Source organism: Argiope bruennichi, chromosome 5 (assembly GCF_947563725.1).
Source record: "Argiope bruennichi chromosome 5, qqArgBrue1.1, whole genome shotgun sequence".
In the NCBI taxonomy this organism is placed as follows: Eukaryota; Metazoa; Arthropoda; class Arachnida; order Araneae; family Araneidae; genus Argiope; species Argiope bruennichi.
In genome coordinates this window covers 17,678,455-17,702,787 of record NC_079155.1, presented here as the reverse complement: position 1 = coordinate 17,702,787, position 24,333 = coordinate 17,678,455, and the positions used below count along the sequence as shown (strand labels likewise).

Below are 24,333 nucleotides of genomic sequence, written 5' to 3'. Positions count from 1 at the left end.
GCATATTCTTATTAAAATCGATGTATGCTAAATGGAATGTTTTGTAATCCAATATTTTTAATTAATGTTATTTAAAAAAATCAAATTAATTTTTCGATAACAATAAAATATGTTATATATCATAATAAAATGGGTGTAATAATTGGGTTGATTTTATAATTGATGACCATTATTATTGTGACTAAGCTTATGATTTTCATCTATCATACAAAATTTTCAGAAAAGCCTGCTTCTTGTTTCTATATTAAACTTACAGCCATTGGTAGCATATAGATAATATGACAACATAGGTGCTAATTTGTAGTGGGAAGGGAGAGAGGGACAATCTACATGAATTTGAATAAGAGAATTAAAACAAAATAGTAAAACAGTTACCATTTAACATTCATTAAAATTTCTCTGTAAAAAATGGAACCTCCTAAAATAATTTCATGTATCATTAGTGATATGCATCATATATTCTGCTCTAAACACAATTAAAATATCTAATTAGATGTAATATTCTTCATGAAATGTCATAATTTGATTTTTTTAATTATTATTATTGTTAATAAATGGAGGATATGAAATAAGAATTCAATCTTTAAATAAACGATAAATTTTAATAACTAAATATATTAAATTTCATTTTGTTCATGCAATTCTTCTTTGAAATAAAAGGTAAAATTAATTCAAAAAACAAATTCTGCTTATTCTAAATTACAAAGTACATGGTTATTTAACATTGTTATGCTTATTGAATTATAACTCATGAAAACTTTATAGCTTCCCTAAAGATCACACAATATATATGTGTGTGTGTTTCTTTATATTTGGTATGACTTTGTTGGATGCACAGATGAATAAAATATTTCCAAATACTGTAACACATGAAATTATCATCATGATTATTAATTTTCTAGCACGATATTTTGACTATTATCTTTTGCAAACATTATTTCTTGGTATATCTGAGTTATATCCTCAAAAGAAAATATGATGATATAAAAGAAATTTTTTTCCTTATATGAATCTTCAAATATATTTATTTGTATTTTTTTTTATTCATATATTGTAAATGACACAAAAATATTTTTAGAAACACAATGAATTCAGTTTATTCCATTGAATAATTTCCCCCCTAATTTTGAGTAATATATTTTTATTTAAGATGATCATGTTTACAAATTATAATAATAAAAATGCCATGTTGGAAATAAGCAAAAAAATCGCCTTAATAGGCACCTAATTTTTTTAAAAAAATGGCATCAGAATTCTCTAACATCACCCAGACAAAAAAAAATGTTTGATTTTAAAATTGTAAAATAATTTTTTAATAAAAAATCAGTATTTGGTGTAAATATTTTATTAAACCATAAATCATAATGAACTGTGTTTAATTGTGTAAATTTTATATTCATTCGATAGTTTTTGTTAAAAAGCAAAAGTAAACATTTATCTGGCAGCCCAAATAATAGCATAAAAACGAGAAACAGCCCATTTAAAACAGCCATCTTCAGAAGCTTTCCCTGCTTAATTTGGTGCTTAAATATTTAGCATGATCCTTTTATGATGAATTTCTTTAGACCCTCATATTCATCCCTTGTCTATTATTTTGGATTTATATCCCATATGTATTATTTTATATTTTCTGCATTATTTTTTTTCTAAATTTCAATATATTATTTATTTGCAACAGCACTGTGATGCTCCTTTAAAATATATTTATTATTTTATTTACTTTTGCATATTTGTTTGCATTAAGGAATTTTATCATATAATTATAACCTATCTTTCCTTGTTCCCAAATTTGTATTTTTTTTTTTTTCAAAATTTTGCTTGATACATTTAAAATTTAAATTATTGAATTAATGAATAAAAGATCTTTTTAATTTTTGTATGAAGGGTGAAATAAAACTTTTTAAAAAATAAAACAGGGCAGGATAGGTTTGAGTTTTATACTTTTTATTTTCATTTTGCTTTCATACATTGCAAAGGTTTTTAAAATTCAGATGGCTGTAACTATAACATTAGGGTCAGGTATACTTACAGTTGTGAAACGCACTAAAAGACACTGGTATTTTGCTGATTTGCCCTCCTTCAGATGATGTCACTACCGGCCTCTTATATGAAACCCTCTGCACTTGTAAGTAAATATGCACAGTTCTGTGGTGAAAAATTTTCATTATTAGCACATTTTTTTTTCTTTTAATTTTTTCTGACTAATTAGTTATAACAATCAATAATTAAGGACTAAAAAGGAAAAATTTTTAGTATACTTTTATCAATAATTTATTGAATACAAATATGGATACAAAACAACAATTCTAAATATTTTCTTAGATTTACTATATGTATATGATATATTTTTCTATCTTTTACTATTTAAAAAAATTATCATTATTACCCCTTGCTATATTATTTGGCTGTGATAAGTTATTGATCTAATATAAAGATGGGCAAACTATTGCTTGCAGTTCAGATGAAGCTGCTTTAAGTTTCTCTCTGGTCTGCATTAAATTTTAAAATAATAGTATAATAATTAGAAATGAAAGTATAATCAATATATGTCAATTCTAATTAGATTATAAGAAAATTATATTAATGCAATCATAACTGCATTCATCACATTAGTATAAAAAAATGGTTTTTAAAAATTTGTTGTTGAGTTCTATAATAAATTGTACTGGTCTGCCATTTCTTTTATTTGCTTTTAATGCTAGTTTGCATCCCTCCCCTTCCCCATGTGCCTATTCAAATCTCTATCATATTTTTTCCTAAAAGAATACTTATTTTGACCTTTTTGCAATTTTCAATGTATGAAACTAAGATAATGAAAGCTCTAAATTGCTCCTTTTTTTCTGATTAGGGCTTAATAAAATGTGTGGAGGAATCAGTTATAATAAATTAATTATGTTAGTGTGCCTTTTTTTTATTTGCTCCTAAAAATGTTTGCATACCCCTGATCTGCTCTGTCATTGTACTTTTCTCAAATCCTTAATATTATTATTATTCCTCTATAAAAATGTTTATTTTGGTTCTGTAAGCAAATTCTAGAGCTAAGATGCAAAAAATTTAAAATTGTTCTCTTTAAAAAAAAATTAAGGCTTATTATTAATAATAAGGACACAACAGAATAATATAGACAATATAGACATAGGAGAATAATATAGACAATTGCAACCTCTTCTACCTTTCATTAGCATTTCTTTATAATAGTTTTCTACTATCAATGAAAGTTGGAAAAGTTTAGCAAGGAAATGTTTTGCATAGTGTTGCTGCACTTTTAAATAATGTTTCTGATTTGAATCCATTTATAAGACAGCTATGAAAAGTTTTAATCATGAATCCTTGATAATCCGTAATGGAGCTTATTTAAAACTACAGTTATCTAACTTCATGAATTTCTTTAAAGAAGTCAAGTCAGATGCATGGGAACATTTGTTACATCATTCACCAGAGAACAAAGTTTTTTATAACCTTCTGCATGCTGTCAACTTAAAATACCTCTGCGCATAATGTCTTATTAATTCTCAATTAAATTGATGTCAAAATTTAATTGGATACTTCCAAAACATTTTTTTTTTTTTTTACATATTTAGAGATGAAATATTTTAAAAATATAATTTGAGAGCCTATCCTTTGTTTCTTCAAATATTTAAGGGGAAAAAATAATGGAATAAATGTGTTTCCTTTGTTTCTTTTTGAAACTGTTGTTTTAACATTTTTGTTAAAGGCAGTTGGTTATTGCTGACAAATTAAACAAATATCACCCTTATCTTTATATCAGCAATAATTCTGTAAAATAGCTTGCCAGTTGGAAACTGCACTGAATACAACGAGATAAAGTGTCTTGAATCTTATAGGATGCAGCATCTTGTAAAATAATTTCGAATTGCTGCCTGAACAATGAACTGCAAGTTGATTTTATGCCCATTTTTAAATTTCTTGATTTGTTAATAGTGTTGTAAACCTTTTGAATCATTATATTTTGTGATGAGTTCTTTACAATTCTTTAAATTTAAATCTGAAACAGAAATTGCAACTCAAATACTCTCATAAACTATCAAAATACTGTAATTCGTCATATATTATGCCCATCTTGATAGCAAGCACTTTTTAAGCTGAAAATAGAAAATATTGTTTAGCTTTTTATTGAAAAAAGCTTTTTTTATATAATCATCCTATTTGAGAATGAATTTTCTGTTCATTAATATCAGCTGAATCTATGTAATATGATTGATTTGCCAGTTGATTATGAAGAGTTTAATAATTTAAAAAAATATATATGTTTATTTCTGATAAATTTATAAAAAGCTTAGATTATTTGCTAATTTGTATATTTTAAGTTAGAAAATAATTTATTTATTACAATGCTTGTGTTTATTGCAATACTGTCTCTTTATTGATATGTAAATATATGTATAAGTCATTTTATAATCAATGAAACTTCTAGTTACTAAGTTTAATTAAGTAATTAATTTAGTGATTATTACAATTATGCATCTTTAATGTTAAAAATTACTTATTAGTATTTTTATTTCTAATGTAACATAATAAAATATAGATTTAGTTAATATTTAATCCATTACTTTTAGTGGGATATTGCTATGTACGAAATTTAAGATAATTTTTTTATTAGAAAGTTTTGTTAGAAATATATTGAATTGTAAAATTTATTGCCATCTTTATTGAATTTTAATAAACGTTTCTGTTTGCAAATTTATATGTTGTTATAATTTTTTTAATGTTTTTGAAAATTAAATATCTTAATAGTTATTATTATTATTTTGAAAATGATACAAAATTCATTTTTCTTTTGTTTCATATTTTATTTTTAAATAATCTGAATTTCAAATACGAGTTTTGGAAGTAAACCATTAATATCTTATTAAAATTAAATTTAATATATCTATGAACATTCATTTACTTTCTCAATATTTTTTTAATGATTAATAAAATAAAATTAAAGCAGAGAAATATCAAATACTGATGTCATTTCTTAGTCAATAATTTCTGTCAGTTATTATTATAATATTTTTTTAATCAGTACAAGGGGGGAAAAAGAATTATAAAATGAAATGAATGATTATGAAACACAATATAATCTAAATTTGATACAGTCTTCAAAATTGTTGAGTCAGGAATTAATTATTATATTTGCTTTTCTTATATGTAATATTTTAAGAAAGGGTTCTTTTATTATGTTTCAGAATGACCATAGTTACAGAAGCCTTTTTTGAAAGAAATAAAAATCTGCACTGTATTTTCAGTAATTTTTAGAATTCATGGGCATTCCCAGAAAAAAATTTAAAGTTATGATATTATTAAAATTTTCTGCTTTTGTGTAATTACTTTAAGCTTCTCTTTTGATATGAAATTTCTGTAATCATTTAGCCATTGTGTTGCTCATTTATATTCATGAAAATAAATTAGACACTGTTCAATATTCTGAATATGGAAAAAGAATGTGTATTAGTCAGCTCTTCTTTTTACTTTTTTAAATCTGATGACTAGATTAACCCTATTTTCTTTTCTTCTTTTTGAAGCATCTATATTATGAGAATTTAAATGCAATTTGTATCTGTGATCAGTGCACATCATAAGTTTCTACCTTTTTTAAATGATATATTGACAGCATCTCAGCTGGTATCATTTTTTTTTTCCATCTAAGTCTCAGATAAAACGAAAGATTTTTTAAACCTACTGTACATCTTCTGCATACTTGTCACCAGTTGATGGCTTTCAAGCAGGGCCCAAACTTGGGTTTTATTTATTGATGCCCAAGCAGAAGTCTTTGTACAGTCTTTGTGCCAACATATTTATCAGTTGTTTACTGATCCGGGTTAATTTATGTGCAGACTACTATCAATATTCCTCAAGCATCTGAATTTTTGATGTTCATACATTATAAAAGAACATACATTATTATTTGTCTACAGTTTATTCTATTGAGATATATTTTTTTAAATTAAACTTATTTTATGGCAAAAGTATGATACAAATATCTATTTACTAGTGTATTCATATAATTTCTACACTTCTACAATAATTAATATATACTTTACATTCTCAAAGAAAAAATTATAGACTTTTTAAAAATTTAATTTTAGAATTGAAGTAATTGGTATCTCCATGAAAGAGTTCATTGTAAATAAACTTACTTACAATGTTTGTTTACTGTTATTTCTTTGTTGACAATGAAAGATTTTCTAAAATATGATACAATTTGAAAAATGATGTAACTTTTTCATTTTAGCTGTTGTTGCTTCGCTTAAAGGCTATAAACAATGCAACTTTCTAGCTTTAAATCTGCTTCTATATTACTGCAGAAAACTGCACACAGCACTCCGCACTTCAAATCCCCAAACAAAAGCTCCAACAGCCAAAGAAAATCGATAAATAAAAGTTTTGCAAGCTTTAAAGTTCTAAAATTTTCTTTTCAATGACTCAATTTGTGAACTTCCATTTTGCTTTGGATGTTTTCACCTTCTACTGGCAAACATAATTTACCATTTGTTTGGGGATTACATCATTTTCATCAAATTTTCTTTTGGCCAATTCATACAGCTTTGCTTTTGCACTTAAAAACTTCCACTCTTAACTATTTACGTTTTTAGAGAATCGCATGAAGTTACGGAAAAGAATCTTCTAGTTAAACGTTTAAATTTCCTTCAAGGACAGACGGACTTGTTGTTAGGCACTGACTTTCCAAGAAAGCCAAAAGAAAAGTAATAAGTGCCGGAGTGTCTGTTGGCAACTCGTCTGCTGTGTGGAAAAATAAAATGTTAACCTTGGGGTTCATGTTCTCACTTCTAGGCCAGCCTAAGTCTTCCTGGTTCTCCATTTAACATTCGCCGTGCTAGCCGGGGAAGTCAGTACAGCGTCAGCTGGCGTAATGGCCGTCGCTATGGTGACAGAAAACCCCTGGTCCTGAACACCTATAAAGATGCTCAGGAGCATTTGCCCTATGCAGATGATAGCAAAGCGGTCACTCCCATGTCCGAAGATGATGGAGCCATAGTTATCCCTGTACATTATACAAACCTAACATCACGGCACTCCAGTTACACATCTCATCTATCCAGAATATCATACACTTCTCATGTGGATGTATATAGCAGAGGTTTAACTAAAGAAGACCAGCTGAGGTCACGCTCAAGGAACATACAAGCCCTCTATTTTGAGGTTACTTTATGACTTTTGCTTTCTGCCTCTTAAGTGTTTCTTGAATTGCAGTAAGTGCCATTTAATGTGATCAGTGAGCAGGTTCGTGCAATTGTAAAACATTCATGGTTAATTTTGACTCGATGATGTTTATGTATTATCATACTGTTTGCAAATCGGTGAGAAACCGTGGAACTTACTGGTATGTAATTACTTTTTTAATGCTAGGTGCTCTTTAAAATAAGATTTTTTAAAAAAAAATTTTGTTCTATTTTTTGTAAGAATTATTTTGGACATATTATTAGTAAAATATAATTTTTTATGTCATTTGAAAATTTCAAAGATTATCTTTTCAGTAATCCTAATATGTTACAGTGAAAAAAGTTTTTTCAAATACGCAATTTTTGTACAAGACTTTTACTTGTTTCATTTATTATATTTATTTAGAGGGGATATTAAATGAATTTTTTGTGACTGGCAATTATATAATTTAAGAATTTTAAAAACAAAAAGCCAAACGAATCAAGTCTAAACCATTATCATGTTGCGATGTCTCGAACTGTAGAATAATATAAAATTTATTTAAATAATAATACTAAAAAATATTGCATGGGGGCACAGATAATTATTGCCAATTTTAATTTTATATTGGCAATAATTATCGTTGATTGATAAAATTGATAGTTATGTGGTGACGCTTTATAAGCAGGTAACAGCTACGCGACATGAGTAATTACTTTTGTCTTGTGGTCTTGTTACTTGGCTACGAACCCAAACTTTGCGAGTTCGGTCCTCGTTATTACCAAATCGCTACAGTTATCTTTATATTGGTAATAATTGATTTTTTTTAATATTATAGAAAAATCCTTTATATTTTTGCCTATTCTCGTGAGTTTATTTGCAAAAGATATGATACTTGTTAACTGTAAGCTTAAGTGTTACAAGCATATTAGTTCGGAGCACGTAATTTCTAGAATTATAACATTTAGATTTTAATCTAAATGCTATTATTTAAAATTATTATCATCTCTAAATATTTTTAATATGATAATATTTGTTGGTTGACATCTATCGAAAAATTACATTATGTGAAAATAATTTTGGGTACTTTTCCGTTAGTCGGGCGTAAGCAAAAAATCGCCAAATAATGTAGAATTCTGCCAAATTTTTTACGCCAAATTAGCGTTTGGTTCATAATTGGCAACATTTGCGCCCGGCTAACGGAAAAGTACCTAATTTTGTGCATTTGATAGCATTTGACTAGATTTAAAGCTGCCAAATTTGGGACATCATATTTACATCTTTAGTAGTAGGTATTTACTAAAAAGGATTTTTTTAAAATTTTTATTTAAATAAACATTAATCAAGACTTTGATGTTTTTTCTCAATAGCTTCCGAGCTTATTATTGCACAAAAACTCTTTTTACACTATATTAAAGTTGAGAAGAAAAAAAATTGTTTTCCCCTTGTTACCAATTTTATTTCCATGCAGTTTTTTCTTAAATTTTAATAAAATTTTCAAAATAATTTTTAAGCATAATTTGTACTTATATTTTTTATTATTTCAATGAAATTTAAATCAATTTTTTAGGTTCGTCAAACCTTTCAGTCGTTATAAAGTTCTAATAAAAAACATTAATTCTGCAGAAGAATTTTAACTTTCATTTTTATTTACATGATTTATTTATTAGATATGCTTTTTTATTGAAGCTTTCTGGTTCTTTATTTACGTGTTTAAAATAATTAAAACAATCAGTAACCCAAACACAATCACTGCACCGATTATTTATTTCAGATGAAATCTAGTACTTCATGAATGGTTACCTGTATTTCATCACCTTCCACTTAAAAAAAGAAAAAAAAAACTCTATATTATTGTATATTCTCTAATGGAAAAATCCTTGGCGGAATCTGCTAACCATAACCGCTTAGCCAATTTCGCTAAATTTTATTTGATATCATAACTCGCCACTCCTTGATGCATCATCAGTGGATGGCTATCCACTAGAGCCACGAACAGTAATAGCTGGACCGATCTTTCCAATTAATTTTGTCTCTTTATAAGCATAGATAATTAAGCAGGAATGATTGGCCAAGTGTAATTTAAACATAGTACCTTTTTATATCCTCTTATGCGAAGTATAGAGAAAGTATAATAATCGTCAACGAATTCGAACTCGACATTTTGACGAATCTCCGCGTTTTAGACCTCCTTGAGTTCGAAAAACACATTTTTGGAAAATGTTCGTCCGTCTGTGAGAAAGATAACTCAAAAATGCCTTGAGCCGGATAGATGAAATTTGGTATACGCTCTTTATACTAAATTTGTAATTTTCTATCAATATTGAGTAAAACCGTTCGAAGGAAATCTATCTGTCCGACTGTTCGAATATAAATTAGCGCTATATCTAGAAAAAGAAGAGAACTTGGTAGATTGGTGCACATGTGTAGCAACTAAAACATAGATGCTTGTTAAATTTTGAATCAAATATGTCAAAGAGTTGTCCGTTTGCATTTAAAAGCTATAACTTATTAACGCAGTGTTTCCCAAAGTGTGGTGGGCGTACCCCAAGGGGTACAATAAGAGTTGGATGGGAGTACTACAGGGGCAAAAGTGAATCCCCGGGAAATCACGTGACTCTGTCCAAAATGAAAGAAGGCCAATCATCTGTGGTCCACTGTCCCTCCCTATAAAACTATTTCCTTGATTTAAACAAAAATATTGAATGGATAAGAGATCCGTTTAGCATTAACACAACATCCATGCCAGAAGATTTGACGCATGCAGAAGAAGAGCAATTGTTGGAATTGGCTTCAGACGGATTTTTGAAAATTAAACATAGTGAGAGTACGTTAACATCATTCTGGTTACAAATGCAACATGTGTATCCCGGTCTTAACAGAAAAAGTTGTGAAATACATCTTACCTTTTCCAACTTCATATTTATGTGAAGTTGCTTTTTCAGCATTTGTAGAGATTAAGTCGAAAAAAAGGAAGAGACTGCTGGACGTGGAACCGCATCTGAGATTAAAATGAACGAACAGGGAATCAAATTATGATGATCTGTCATCTCAGCACAAACCATTTCATCCTTCTCATTGATCCAAATAAATGTTACTTACAATATAACTTTTATTTATATTTTATTATAAATAATTTTATTTCTCTTTTCTTATTATTTTGTGTGTCACAAAAAAAGAATAAATAAATATATTTTTGATTGTTATTAAAATACATCCATTTTTTTTTTGACGAGGGGTATATGCGTACGCCATAGAAGGGGTACACATATGTCAAAAGTTTGGGAAACACTGCATTAACGCAATGACTTAAATATATCAAATTTGGTTGGCATTCTGTGTCTATAAGTGTGATTTTATATCAAACTTTGTTCCAATTGATTAGTAAAAACTTGTCTAAAACACAATTCGATTTTCGAATACTATTAATCACATGCCAGAGATTCATCGCCAAAAAATTCGCCAAGGATGGTACGATAGATTTAGTAAAAATGCTAAGTTATTTTCGTTATGTTACGCCAAAGTTAATGTTTCGTAACTATTGTGTTAAAGTTTTGGCGAGATCAATCCCGCTGGCTTTTGTTGTAGTAAAATATAACTCATCAAAGTTCACTGACATGACGAAATGAATACTATTAATATGGTAAGTGAACAGCTGATTAACAAAGGAAACTAATATGCATTTCAGATAGATTTTTCTTTTTTTACTTGCCCTCTTTTGCGATGTTAAGTAACGTGTCTGCTATGCCACGAACTTTTATGTAATTATACCGGTCCAAAGACTAATAAAGAAATGAAGTGAAGAGAGAAGAAGTTGAGCAGCAAACGAAAGGAAGCGGTTGTCTTGGTAGGTGCTCCGAATGAAAACTATAATATGAATTTTAAATTTGAATCTTTGTTATACATATATAAATATTCATTATTTACTCGAGATAGTGTAATAATTTCGTGTTGCAAAGCAAAGTTTAGTCACTCCTGTCAAGATTCACGACAATATGATAATGAAACGAAACCAACTTATTTTTCGAATATGATCACATTAAATGGCAGCCACTGCTCTTTTGCTGAAAGTAATTTAACTGAGATATTGTTTATGTGTGAAAATGACGAAATGAAAAATTTCCATCTTTATTCTTTCAAAGTAGATATGCAATGTATCTAAACTACTTTCTTGTACCGTAGGCTAGCATCAATCTTCTAAGATCAACTGTTACAGTGTCTTCAGTGACCATATATATAAATATAAAAAGGATCGTAAATTTTTCCTTACTCTTTCTGCTTTTAATAAAAACAAAAGAACGTATTAAATTCCTTTTTCTTATTAATCACTTTTTTCGTCACTATCTTTTACTATTTGTGATCATCTCTCTCTCTCTCTTAAGCCCTTGGCACACTTACGAATTTTCCTCGAGACAGCACGAAATTCTTTAAAGAGAATGAAAGTTCCCGCCATTCATTGCGACGGTCGAAAACTTTTTTTTGGCAGAAGAAATTCGTGCTCTCTCTTAATCTCTCGAAGAATTTTTGCTATGGGCTTAATAATGAGCTATTCATCATGTGCTCTGACATGCTCTATCTATTTCTTGGCTCCTTATCATTGCTGACTCTACATGCTATCTATGCTTAAAATCTCTTTGCATGTATATATGCCCATTGAATTCTCGATTATTTCACTTATATTTCATTCTTCTAAAATTTGTGTCTGTACGAACTGTACTATGTTAAGTGCTTTTACAGGATGATTCAAAATTCAGCATATAGTCTGTTAATGGAGGTTTGAAAGTACAAAAACAAACCTTGTCACGTAGATTGTATGACCAGCAATGCCACCCGGATAAGTTAGGAATTCACAAAGATATTAAAAAAAGAAGCCAATAGCTAGTAACAAAATTTTTTGTCAACTTTTTACACTTAGATAAATATTTAGTTTCACAACATACCACGCAAAGTTCTTACTAACGATAATTACGCCTGGCGAACCTTTCTGAAAATATTTGACTTTTTCCTGACATTCGCCGTGTGAACTGAGATTTTTGTAGCAAGATTAGCATATCTGACATTCAGCAATTGTAAACAATTGCATATTCTTGATCTGTAGTTGGAACAACTATAGTGCTGTCAAAAACACCCTCTACTTCATCAGGCTAGCGTTTCCGATGATGCTTTTTTTTTTTTTTGTAATTTCTTTTATTAAATGTGAATTTCGAATCTCCTCTATGATTCGTACCTCGAATTTTGAATCATCTTGTATAAATTCTTTCTATATTTCTAGTTTCCTACTATTAATTACCTACTATCTATTAAAAAAATATATTCATTTTTTGTTTCGTTATAATTATTTATAATGGCTTGATGTAATCGACGCCAATGTAGAAATTTTTTGGCAATTTCTAGCCAAATGTGGTGATTTAGAAAAATTCTATTGCATCCGCTAAATAGCATTTGTTATAATCTATATTTATAATAACTAATAAACATCTAAAGTGGCAGAGCTTTGGCGAATTTTTGGACATTTCGCATAATTTTGTCATGCTTGGCGACAAGCTTAACATTTCTTTACTCATTTATTATTTTTGAAACAGTTGCAGAGAAGTATAAAAGTTCCTTTTATTCGAATTAACTAAGACCTTTATACATTCTGCTTTTATTTATTGTATATTGTACAGAATAAAAGATAATTATATATGAAAATTGCCCTCAATTTGCTTTGTCATTTTAACAATTTTTTCAACGCTGCTTTATTTATTTTTATGTAATATATTTATTTTTTATTAATAAAATACTTCTTTTCTAATATGCTTAATATGGAATATTTTTTTTAATTATATGTACAATTGTGTTTGCTTTCCAGGCATTTTATTGGTTTCTTTATTCTCAACATCTGCTTATTAAGTGAATTATTTTCCAGGATTCCCCAGATTCTGATGAAGGTTTGTCCAAAAAAACAAACGATAGTCCATTTTCAGATCCTCACAGGCAGACTGTAGTTGACATGAAAGGTATGTATTCAGAAAAATAGTGAAGCTTGTTATTGAATAACTCATTCCCTAACCATTGTTTTTCTTTCCATTTTTCAATTTTTTTGCTCCACACCAACATATGAGTATTTGATCCTCTAAATTTTTCTTTTCATATATACCTGGTGGCAGAGTTGCAAATCCGAGACTTAATCCAATGAAATACTCTAAATATATGTCTATATAATCATCCACCAACATTTGTAATCTTTAGATGAAGCTTTAAAATACTTCCGCCTCTTCATATCTGTGTCATTATCGGATGCGCGAATCCCAATTTCGCAGTCAAGCAACTTAATGAGGATTTTTTTTTTTTTTACATATAAAATAGCTGACTTATCAGCGTGCAAATACACTTAAACATGAGTAAATAATATTTATGCTGATACATTATATCCTCCTTTCACGGACCGAATTGAAGATTATGGTTAATATTTTCTGTCAACATTTTTTTTTTAATTTTGTATTTAGCATTGCATGTTTTTTTCTATTGGTGTATCACTATTTGTTTCAAACCGATTTTAGTGATTAGCTGTGGTTTGAATGTACCGGGTGTTTCAAAAATGACCGGTATATTTGAAAAATCAATAAAAACTAAACGGGCAGCGATAGAAATACACCGTTTGTTGCAATATGCTTGGGACAACAGTAAATTTTCAGACAGACAAACTTGCGAAATTAGTTACAATTTTCAACAACAGATGGCGCTGCAGTCTGAAAAAAATTTAAACTACGATATTTTCCAAATATTCACCATGAGCAGCAATAACATGGCGTAGTTTCAAAGCGAAATGGACAGTAACCCGTGTAAACGTCTCGGGCGGGATGCCTTCACATGCAGAACAGACGTATTGTTTCCGTTGTTCAATTGTTTCTGGATTGTGGCGGTTCACCTGGTCTTTCAAGTGTTCCCACAGAAAGAAGTCACTGGGGTTCATGTCTGGCGAATAGAGACGCCAATCCACGCCGCTTCCTGTATGTGTGGGATAGTCCAAAACAATCACACGATCATCGAAATGTTCGTTCGGAAATTAAAGACGCCGGCCGTGCGATGTGGCCGGGCATCATCTTGCATAAACCAAATGGTGGTCGCAGTGTCCTCTAAGGCATTTTGTACCATCACAAATTCACGAAGAATGTCCAGATAGCGTGGTGCAATAATCATTGCGGATCTGAAAAATGGGCCAATGAGTCCTTTGGAAGAAATGGCGGCCCAAACCATTACTGTTTTCGGATGCAAGGACGATGGGACTGCAACATGGGGGTTTTCGTGTTCCCCATATGCGCCAAGTCTGTTTATTGACGAAGCCGTCCATGTAAAAATAAGCTTCGTCAATAAACCAAATGCTGCCCGCATGGATATCGCCGTCATCAATCCTTTGCACCATATCGTTAGCGAATGTCTCTCGTGCATTCATGGAAGCAGCGCTGAGAAGTTGCCGAGTTTGAATTTTATATGGATAGAGGTGTAAACTCTGGCTCATGAAACGATATGTGGACGTTGGCTTTATTTGTACCGCAGCTACAACACGGCGAATGGAAACCCGAGGCCGCTTTTGGATCACCTGTTGCACAAGCTGAGCATTGCCCTACCTTTCCAGCATGGTCATCCTTCACGATCCCAGTCCGTTGAAATTTTTCAAACAGATGCTTTATTGTATCGCTTTTAGGTCCTTTGGTTACATTAAACTTTCGTTGAAAACTTCGTCTTGTTGCAACAACTCTGTGTTCTACGTGGTGAAATTCCAACACCAGAAAAATCCTCTGTTCTAAGGAATAAATTAAATATTAACAATTATTAACAACAAATTGCAATCTGTGAACAGCAGACGCTTAAAGCAGAAAGACGACTTACAGAGTGGCGAACTCACAGACTGCGTTTTCTTCTATATCTTTCAAATCGTCTGCAGCGCCATCTGTTGTTGTAAATTGTAACTAATTTCGCAAGTTTGTCTGCTTGAAAATTTACTGTAGTCCCAAGCATATTGCAACAAACGGTGTATTTCTATCGCTGCCCGTTTAGTTTTTATTGATTTTTCAAATATACCGGTCATTTTTGAAACACCCGGTACATGAACATTATGGATAACATTCCACTGCAAGGAAACAAAACGTATTGTTGCTACCTCTAAAGTGTACTACATATAATAATTTTCATTTATTTCTTAAGCATTCTGTTAATGCCCATAAGACTTTTGATAAGATCAGTGTGCGAAAGCACCTGAGCATGAATAAATAATATTTTTGCTAATTCATAAATATTATTTATCATTCTCACTTCATGGTTCATATTAAATATTATGGTTAATATTTTCTTCCGCCGTTTTTTAAAATTTTGTATTTGGCATTTTTTTTTCCCCCTCCTTGTTGGAGGTTCATAATTTGTTTCAAACTGATTTTAGTGATTAGCTGTCATTTGAGTTTACATGAACATTAAAGATAGCAAAGATCCCACTGCAGAGAAGCAAATCTTTTATTGTTATTATATGTTTACCTCTATAATGTATTACAAATAATAATTTTTATTTATGTTTTAAGTACTTTGCGTAAAAAACTTTTTACATATAACTTTTGTTAGTTAATCTATGCCAATTATATCCGAGATATGGTTAACATGATAACATCGATTGAAATGGTACATCTTCTAGCAATGTAATAAATGCAAATTCTCTACCGTTTCCACAATGAATTCATATGATTTGAAAACAGACCTTTTATTTTTATTAAAATTATTTTATGAGCTTAATGGATTATTTCTTGTACTTTTCAGATCTAATGGTTGTGAACGACATTATTGAGCAAGCAGCAGGGCGGCAGAGTAAAGAAAGCGAGAGAGGTAATTATTTAGGCACTGGATGTCATCTGTAGGTAGCTATGGTGACTGTAATGTGTAATATCTAGCTTAGTGCTCTCTGTCTCTCTCTCTCTATCTCTCTCTCTATCTCTACTTGCATAGCTTAGAATGTGATGATAACTCTAATGTATGCTCTCTCTTCTTGCATCCTGTGTTGCAAACTATCTTGTATCTGGCAGAGCAGTCTTCTTGGCATGGTTGTTTGGTGTATGATGTAGTAGTTCTGCATACGTTTTTAAGTGTTGTGTTACATTTTTGTGGTGTGATTTATGTTGAAATATTATCATGTTTGTTTATGTATTCTTTTTCCCCATCAGCAGGACAGATAAGTATTGACGTTTCATAACTTCAATTAAGAAGATAACGAATTAAATAGTTATTTATTTAATTCCACTTTTTATATTGTTTTTTTTTGTTGTTGTTTTTCATCTTATGCTAGTGACCCTAGTAGCTCATAAATACTGTACAATATTGTAAGGCATTGATCAATGTTCGCAATATTGTATAATATTGTGGAACAATATTGTATAATATTGTGGGATATTGATTAATATTATATAATATCGTACATTATTGCGGAACTGACTGTGCTACCTGGGGAAGTTAGGTTAAATTATTTAATTAAGCCTTGTATTAAAGATGGATATACTATCTATTTAATCTTTTGTACCTTATGAAAGGATTTTGAATATACGTTCTCAGTGGTAAATTCCACAGTTTTGAGAAGCTATGCGATTTTTAAGTTGTACAGTAAATTTTATCGTATTTCTTATATAAGATGTATCGAAATTAATGTAAGTTTTGAATTTGCCACCATTCATGAAGTAAAGTGCCTCGCAGTTTTATTAAAATAGTTTAGGGTTAGTAAAAGTAGAGCGTTACACTATGGAATAACAAAATTAATGCAAGATTTGAATTTGCCACCGTTCATTCAGAAAAGACCCTATTTAAAAAAAAACATTTGACAGCTGATAGTTTAGAGTTAGTAAAAATGGAGTGTTACGCTATCAAATACCAAAATTAATACAAGGTTTGAATTAAATAAAAGACGCAATTTTTTTCTCTTTAAATTATTATATTTTTATTGAAGCGTAAAGTACGCAGGATAAGATTATGTTTGGAATAACACACATTACAAATGGCCTCCACGGCTTTGCTGGCACATACACTTTCTTTTGTCGAAATTTTCCTTGACCATTTTATATAAATGGGGCTGAATTTCGTTTCCATTTTGATCATCAAAATTTGAAGAATTAATATGCAAATTTATCTTATATAAATTGTTTCTAATTTCGTAATTCAGAATTCTGACTTTCTAATTTCTTTGTGAACCAACAAAATTATTATAGACGAACAATTTGCTTTCATGTGAATTTTATCGTTAAAAATAAATTATTATTCATATAATTTTGAGATTTCCCCTAAGAGATAATCTTCTTACTGTCACAAAACTTGCAGACTTTGGAAGTAAAGCTATTTATTCATAAAAACTATCATCAATGACCTGTGAAAAAGTGAAGAAGTACAGTATTCATTTTTAATGCTGATAAGTTTTTTTTTTTTTTTTTTTGTGCTCTATACTCTAAAATATGCAGAGAGAAATTCTAAAGAATAAAATTCATAATTTTTATGGAAATCTTGAGCTATTGGCCTCTAAAACAATTCTTTATTAGCATGGGTATAACTTTACTGGTATGGGTATAACATCATTTGCCCAATAAGCAAAATTTTGTAAATCATCTGTTTTACTTTTTTACATCAGTAAATTTTTCTTTTCCAATTTCCTCCTTGAACGGGAGAATTATAGTAATATTTCGATGTGGATACACAAGTACTTCGGGCATTCCATGAAGGAAAATAAACCTTTAGAATAAATGTTACAGAGAAATCATGTAATTAAAATAACATCGATTTTACATATTAGAATTTCGTCATATTATATAGACCACATTATTTGATACTTTATAGTGTACGGATATTTTTTTTCACTATTAAACGCAGTCTGTTTTAAAATAGTAGAAATTTCAATAAGTTTGGAATCAGTCATTTGTCTTAATCTGTTGCCAAGTCAACATTCTTATTTCAACTGTAGTGGAATTTAGTTTTAAGCAAACAATCAAAAAAAGCCAATTTAATTCATTCTTTGAAGCATTTTTCTTTCTTTTATTACAAAATCAACTCATTGCATTTTCCATGATGATAATCTCAAAAAAAATTATATTTAAAAGAAGCAAACAATATAATTTATGAATAAAGATGAGAAAAGCAAAATAAATAAATAAAAATAAAGAAGAAAAAAACAGAAAATGTTTGATTGTTTTAAGCAGTGAGCAATAAGTTTAGAACTTTTTATAAAATATATCTGAATATTTTAAAACTCTTTATTCTAAAAATTATTATTATTATTATTTTGTGAAATAATGCATTAAATTTATTTACTATAAATCCTTAATTTATATTTCGCCTTTGATAACATATTTAATTTTTTTTATTCTCTGCAGACGATTTTTTAAGCATTATTTTCACATGGAATTCTTGCTCTAAATTAAATTATTTTTAATCATTTTTGAGATGAGATGGAATAGAGATATTCTGAATAAAATGAGGTGAGCTTTTTAAAACTTTTAATTAATTTATATTTGGAATTATAAAAAAAAAAACATTAAAGTAAACAAAATTGATCGAACCATGGATTAAGAATTCAAATGGAATTTTTCATATGAGCTTGAAAAAATTAACAATAATATTTTTTAAAAACAAGTTACTTTGCCATTACAAATGCTACATTGTTCTGAATATTAATTTTGATATTTTATTGTGTTATTTAAAGTAAGTAAATATTATTTAAAGGTAACCGTTTTTCATATCATTGCATCATTATATTTTATCATTTTTACTTACAGTGTGAGAGACTGATTAAAAATTTATGGTTAGCGATTTGACGTTTTATAAACATTTCCCCTAAATTTTATTTAAATTCAAATTTAACTTTGCAACTTGAATTGCCACATTAAAATTAAAAAATAATTTTTGAATCAATATATCATGCATATTGTAGATAGAACGACCCATCATTTCTTAGAAGTTTATATTAAAAATAAAAAGTTCTTCAGAGTAATTGTAAATTTTGACTAGAGAATGAAGTAAATGTAATTGCTAGATTATAATTAAGTACCCATCTGAATAACTTTGGAATATATATCTTAAGGATGATTATTGTATTTGTTGTAGTGTTCAAGAAATACAATAATTTTTTTGAAAGTTATTATCGTTGAAAATGAAATCATCATTGTTATATTAAAATGCCGTTTTTCAAAAACAGTATACTGCAAAAGATATAAAATTTTGATCTAACGACTTGAAATGCTAGCTTTAACTTTTATGGCAACATACAACAATCACATCATAATGCCAACAATTTGAGAGAAGATTTAGTTAACAATTACAAGTGTTGTGCAGCAATAAAATGTTTTTGAAAAAATGATTTATAATATTTTGATATAACAATAAGGTTTCAAAAAATAAATCTGAGAGGAAAATGCTACATATGTTTCTAAAATATTTTGGTTTTGCTCATTTTTTTTACTACTTCAAAGACAATTTCATCGGTTTTTTTTTTTTTTTACTTTATTGTAATTTAAATATCAGAAAAAGTTTGTATGTATCAGAAAAAGTTTTTAAAATGTTTTTTACTTATATTTTTATTATTAAATCCTGTACAAACTTAGAACAAAACAAGAACTTTGTAACTGCAAGACTGAAATACTTAAATTATGTTAGAAAAATTTTGAATACTAAATGCATTAGGAAATTTTTAAATATTTTTAAATAAAATTTTTTTCATGTTTTTGCTTCATTATTTTGAATACTTAAATTTATACTACTTCCTAAATTTCAATGCAGAATGTTGAATGATATTGCTTGATTGATATATTGCTTATTTTAATTATTTCGAAATTTTTAAGATTAAATGTAGGTGATTATGATTAATTCCGAATCATTTAAATGTGAAAATTGTGATGTTTTTCATTAAAGAATTTTTTTTTAAAACTGAATATACTATCAATGAAATAGACAGAAAATATAATGAATATAATAGACCTAGGAAGAAGTATTAAGCAAGAAAATAATTTTTAGAACTTTTATTAATATATAAAATTTTTATTTTAAGATCATTTTTAAATGGACAAAAAGTGATTTTATTGAATTTCCTTGTAATTATTTTATATTTAAAAGAAAACTGTCCTCAGAAAAGCATATATTTTTGACTGAGTTTGATTTTTGTATTTAATACGTTTTTCAGTATGTTTGCTTAGTTAAAATTTTATTTCAATAGTTATTTTTGTATCAATATCTATTTGTTTAAATTTAGGATTTATAAGAACTTAAATAAACTTATTATTTCTCCTATATATTATTATTATTATTCTTTTCGTATTATTGCTCTGTACATTTCGTTTGATAGTTCTAAGCACCCATCTTTGTTTTCTTATGGAGCCTGTAATGGAAATAAATAAAATAATAAAAAGTAAAACATCACAATTTCAAAATAGAAAATTTTAAATATTTCCTGTATTGGTCTTCAAAAATATGAGAAATTAAATAATAACGTAAAAAGTACAATGTTTATTTTAAACTAGTCGTATGAGATTTATTAAAATATTCCTATTGGTCCAAAATTTATTAAATTATAATTATTGATAGAAAGAATTTTCTCTATGGAAATTCCTGCTATTTTCTTATATGTTAAAATGGTGTATGAATATACAAGTAAAAAATAGAGTTCATTCCATAAGGGTCAAAAACAGAATATATCTCAATACTTTTTTTCTTTACAGAGTGCCTCTAGTACTTGCAAATAAGGTCTATCCACATCAAAATGTATATAACAATGATAAAATAAATTATTTCGGTTTAAGTAACTTAAATGTTAATCTAACTATTGTGCAGATTTTCAATTTCAAATTTTCAAAAAAGAGAAATATTTGTAGTTTGAGTTTTTGCAGAAAATTTTTCTTGTATATAGAAATGGTAGAATTAAGATAGGTAAAAATTAAAAGATAAATTAACAATAAAATATGTATCATTAAATATGCAGAAATATCGGATTCTCATCGAATGTTGAAGCATTCGAAGTTACATTTGTGGATTATGTGGAATATTATCAACATCATTTATAATGTTAGGATTTAAAGTTAAAGTGTTTTCAAATGTATCTAAGATTTCTATTTTGTACACTTTCACTTGCCATAAGTAAATGAAATTCGTGATTGAAAGTGCAAGCGCTCATTTTAGGTAGTATAATGAATTGACACCAAAAGATATTCAAAACTTTTTTTATGTTCTACAATTTTTTTTTTTTTTAAAGCATAAGCTGATTAATATAATTTTTTTCTTTTATTAAGAATAAGATAAATTTGTATTCACATAACAGATGTAAATACATAGTTTAGAGGTGTGTTATTAAATATATTTCTTATGTCCTGCTGTTTTATGAATTTACAATTTTTGTTTGAAGAACAGTTATTGTAAGTTCATCCACACTCAATTTTAAAATGTAATAAAATTTAAAATTTTTTTTATTGGTTTAAATTATATTAATTGTTGTTAAAAATATGTTATTAAATAGTTGTTGTAATTTTTTTGTTGTTGTTGCAAATTAAAAGGAGATGGCTCAACAATTTTTACCTTGTTTATAATGAGTTCAGCACTTGTTTCCAATCTGTCCACCCCTACGTCTCCGAAGAAGGAGCAATTGCTTCATAACTTGGCGAGCTTATAATTTTAAAATGGAAGGAAATTTTGAAATTATGGATAGAGTTAAAAATGAATAGAATTTGGAAACTGTAATGTTTAATACATTTATATGGAATTTAAAAATAAATTTTTGATATTGTGAATTTGATTAAAACTGGAACAAATTTTGTTTTATCTTGTTATTTTTTAAACTACAAATTAGATATGTATGTAATTTACAAATTTAAATCAAGAAGCATGGAATTTTGATATATTATATTTTTAAAATCTTGAATATATTTGTGCCTTTACCTGTTATCTTTAAACAACCGAAGTTATTCCTTTAATTGAATATACATTTATGTAACAGGCAACCAATTCTTAACTACATATTTTGAGGTATAACGGATTTTACTTAAAGTTACAGAAAAATTCTAATGTTTCTTTCTTTATAATTTTGATCTCTTTATATTGTTAATTTTAGTTTTCACGGATGTTTAATTTTTCGCTTTTTTTATGTTATACATTAATATTATGTATTTTCAAATGTTCAGTTTTCGTTCATCATTGAAAAAGATTTTTCTGTTATTTTTAGTGTGTAATTTTTAATTACGAGTATTTTTTGAATAATAAAATATTTAAATGAAAATAAATAATTTATTTTAGATAATTTTTTATATCAGATTATTACTTTTTATGACTAACTGAATCCAAATCTCTATATATTTTCGAAATAGTAATTGTAACATTAATTAATGGGGATTTAAATTACTTGAATCCGATTTCAATTTCATTTTCAATATTATACTTGATTTATTCAACATATAAAAAAAATATTAACTATAGGAATATTAAGTGGAGCCTGAAATGTGCATTAAATATCAGATTGGTTCAAACTCAAATCGTAGCTGGTTGAAAGATTTTATTTATTGTAGAGGGACGAAATTCTTTATAACCTCATTATGAGGTAGATGAAAATGATAAACGAGTTTCAGGAACAGTTATTTAATTATTTTCTAAATTCCACATTTCACTTGACAAAAATAAAATTTTATGAAAATACATGGCACTCACTTTGAATACAAAATAATGATAACCCCCTAGAGGATTATGGAAAATATACCTTGATGTTAATAAGGTAACGCCATCTATTGTATCAAAAGAGAAGGTAGAGTTAATACAACTGCTACATAATTTATTTTAATGCTGCAAATCATATAGCATTGAAATTGAAACAAGGTAAATTTTGTTGAGCTGTTCTCTTTGCTTGTGTGTATTTTATAGTTGTATATTTATGTATTTTGCCATCAAAGAGAAGCATCCATTCTTCCCTGCTCTGCCACCTGTCCTGCATGATCGGCTTCTGTGACTCTTTTCGATGTTGTGCTGTGCCTCAGTATTTCATTTCACCCAGAGGCTACAGAATGGCAATACTTAAACATTATTCAGTGTCCGTTTATTATTTTCCTACAGAAAGAGAGGAATTGGATAAGCCTCGCTTCAAAGAACGCTGCTTGGCGAATTGCTTGAAGTGCATAGACATCTTCTGTGTGTGGGACTGTTGTGCTTGCTGGGTTCGTTTTCAAGAAATTGTTTCACTAATAGTCTTCGACCCCTTCATGGAGCTCTTCATCACCCTTTGTATAGTAGTGAATACCCTCTTCATGGCCATGGACCATCACAACATGGATCCCTCTTTCGAGAAATTCCTCAATTACGGAAATTATGTAAGTGGGGGCAGCAGGGTGGTTATGCATCCCATTCTTTTTGCACTGTGGATAGTTGAAAACTTCAAAAACAAAATACTTGTTTGTGTATTCCCCCCAAACCTCAGTAGTTCTGTGCACTCTAACGAATCACGTGATAAGTGTCTGCATTTCTCTGCTTTCTTTACAGTGGTTAATGACATAAAATCAATGTAACGATTTAAAAAGATCTCGTTGACATTCATTTATTTTTTGAATGATATTTAAACATTTAGAAACTATCTCAAACATAAGAAACCATTTATCTATTTCAAACTAAATCACGCATATATATTACGAGGAATTTCAAACTTCAAAATTTTATTCTAATTAGAAAACTACAATGTGATATTAGTATGTAACTGGTAGTCGGAAATAATTTATCGGAATCTTTGTCAATAAAAATCAATAATTAATTGGGAGATCCCATTCGATGAAACCAGATTCAAGTTTCCATACAGTTTGATCGATTTTTATACATTATTTTACAAAAATTAAGGAAAATGTCATTCATTATAACTTACTTCCATAAATAATTTTTTATCTAATTAAACATATAAATATACTGTAAATAAAATATCTGTGATCAAGTAATTGTTCTCACCTCTGATGTGCATGTGGGATCTGCTTGCTAAATAATTAACATTTAAAATCATAACTTTTGCATCATATAATTTAGAAATAGATGTTCTTTTTCACACAAAAGCATGATTATACTCTCGTTTTTTCGAAAGCATAATCAGAATAATTTATATCTAGAGATCGATTTTTTTTTTTTTTTTTTTTTTTTTGTAGTGATATTGTTCAGTTTGTT

General features: G+C 28.4%; 1 protein-coding gene across 12 annotated transcripts in view; it reads left to right on the top strand.

Moving 5' to 3' along the window:
- Window positions 1-24,333, top strand: part of LOC129968177 (sodium channel protein para-like) — a 251,121-nt gene that overhangs the window by 185,521 nt on the left and 41,267 nt on the right. For 8 of the 12 annotated variants that reach the window (XM_056082022.1, XM_056082018.1, XM_056082021.1 and 5 more), the window contains 4 exons: window positions 6,799-7,167; window positions 13,076-13,166; window positions 15,955-16,020; window positions 23,224-23,501. In XM_056082022.1, coding sequence (XP_055937997.1) covers window positions 6,799-7,167; window positions 13,076-13,166; window positions 15,955-16,020; window positions 23,224-23,501 — 804 coding nt within the window. The remainder of the gene's footprint in view (window positions 1-6,798; window positions 7,168-13,075; window positions 13,167-15,954; window positions 16,021-23,223; window positions 23,502-24,333) is intronic. The other 4 variants (XM_056082026.1, XM_056082025.1, XM_056082020.1 and 1 more) reach the window with 1 other exon arrangement.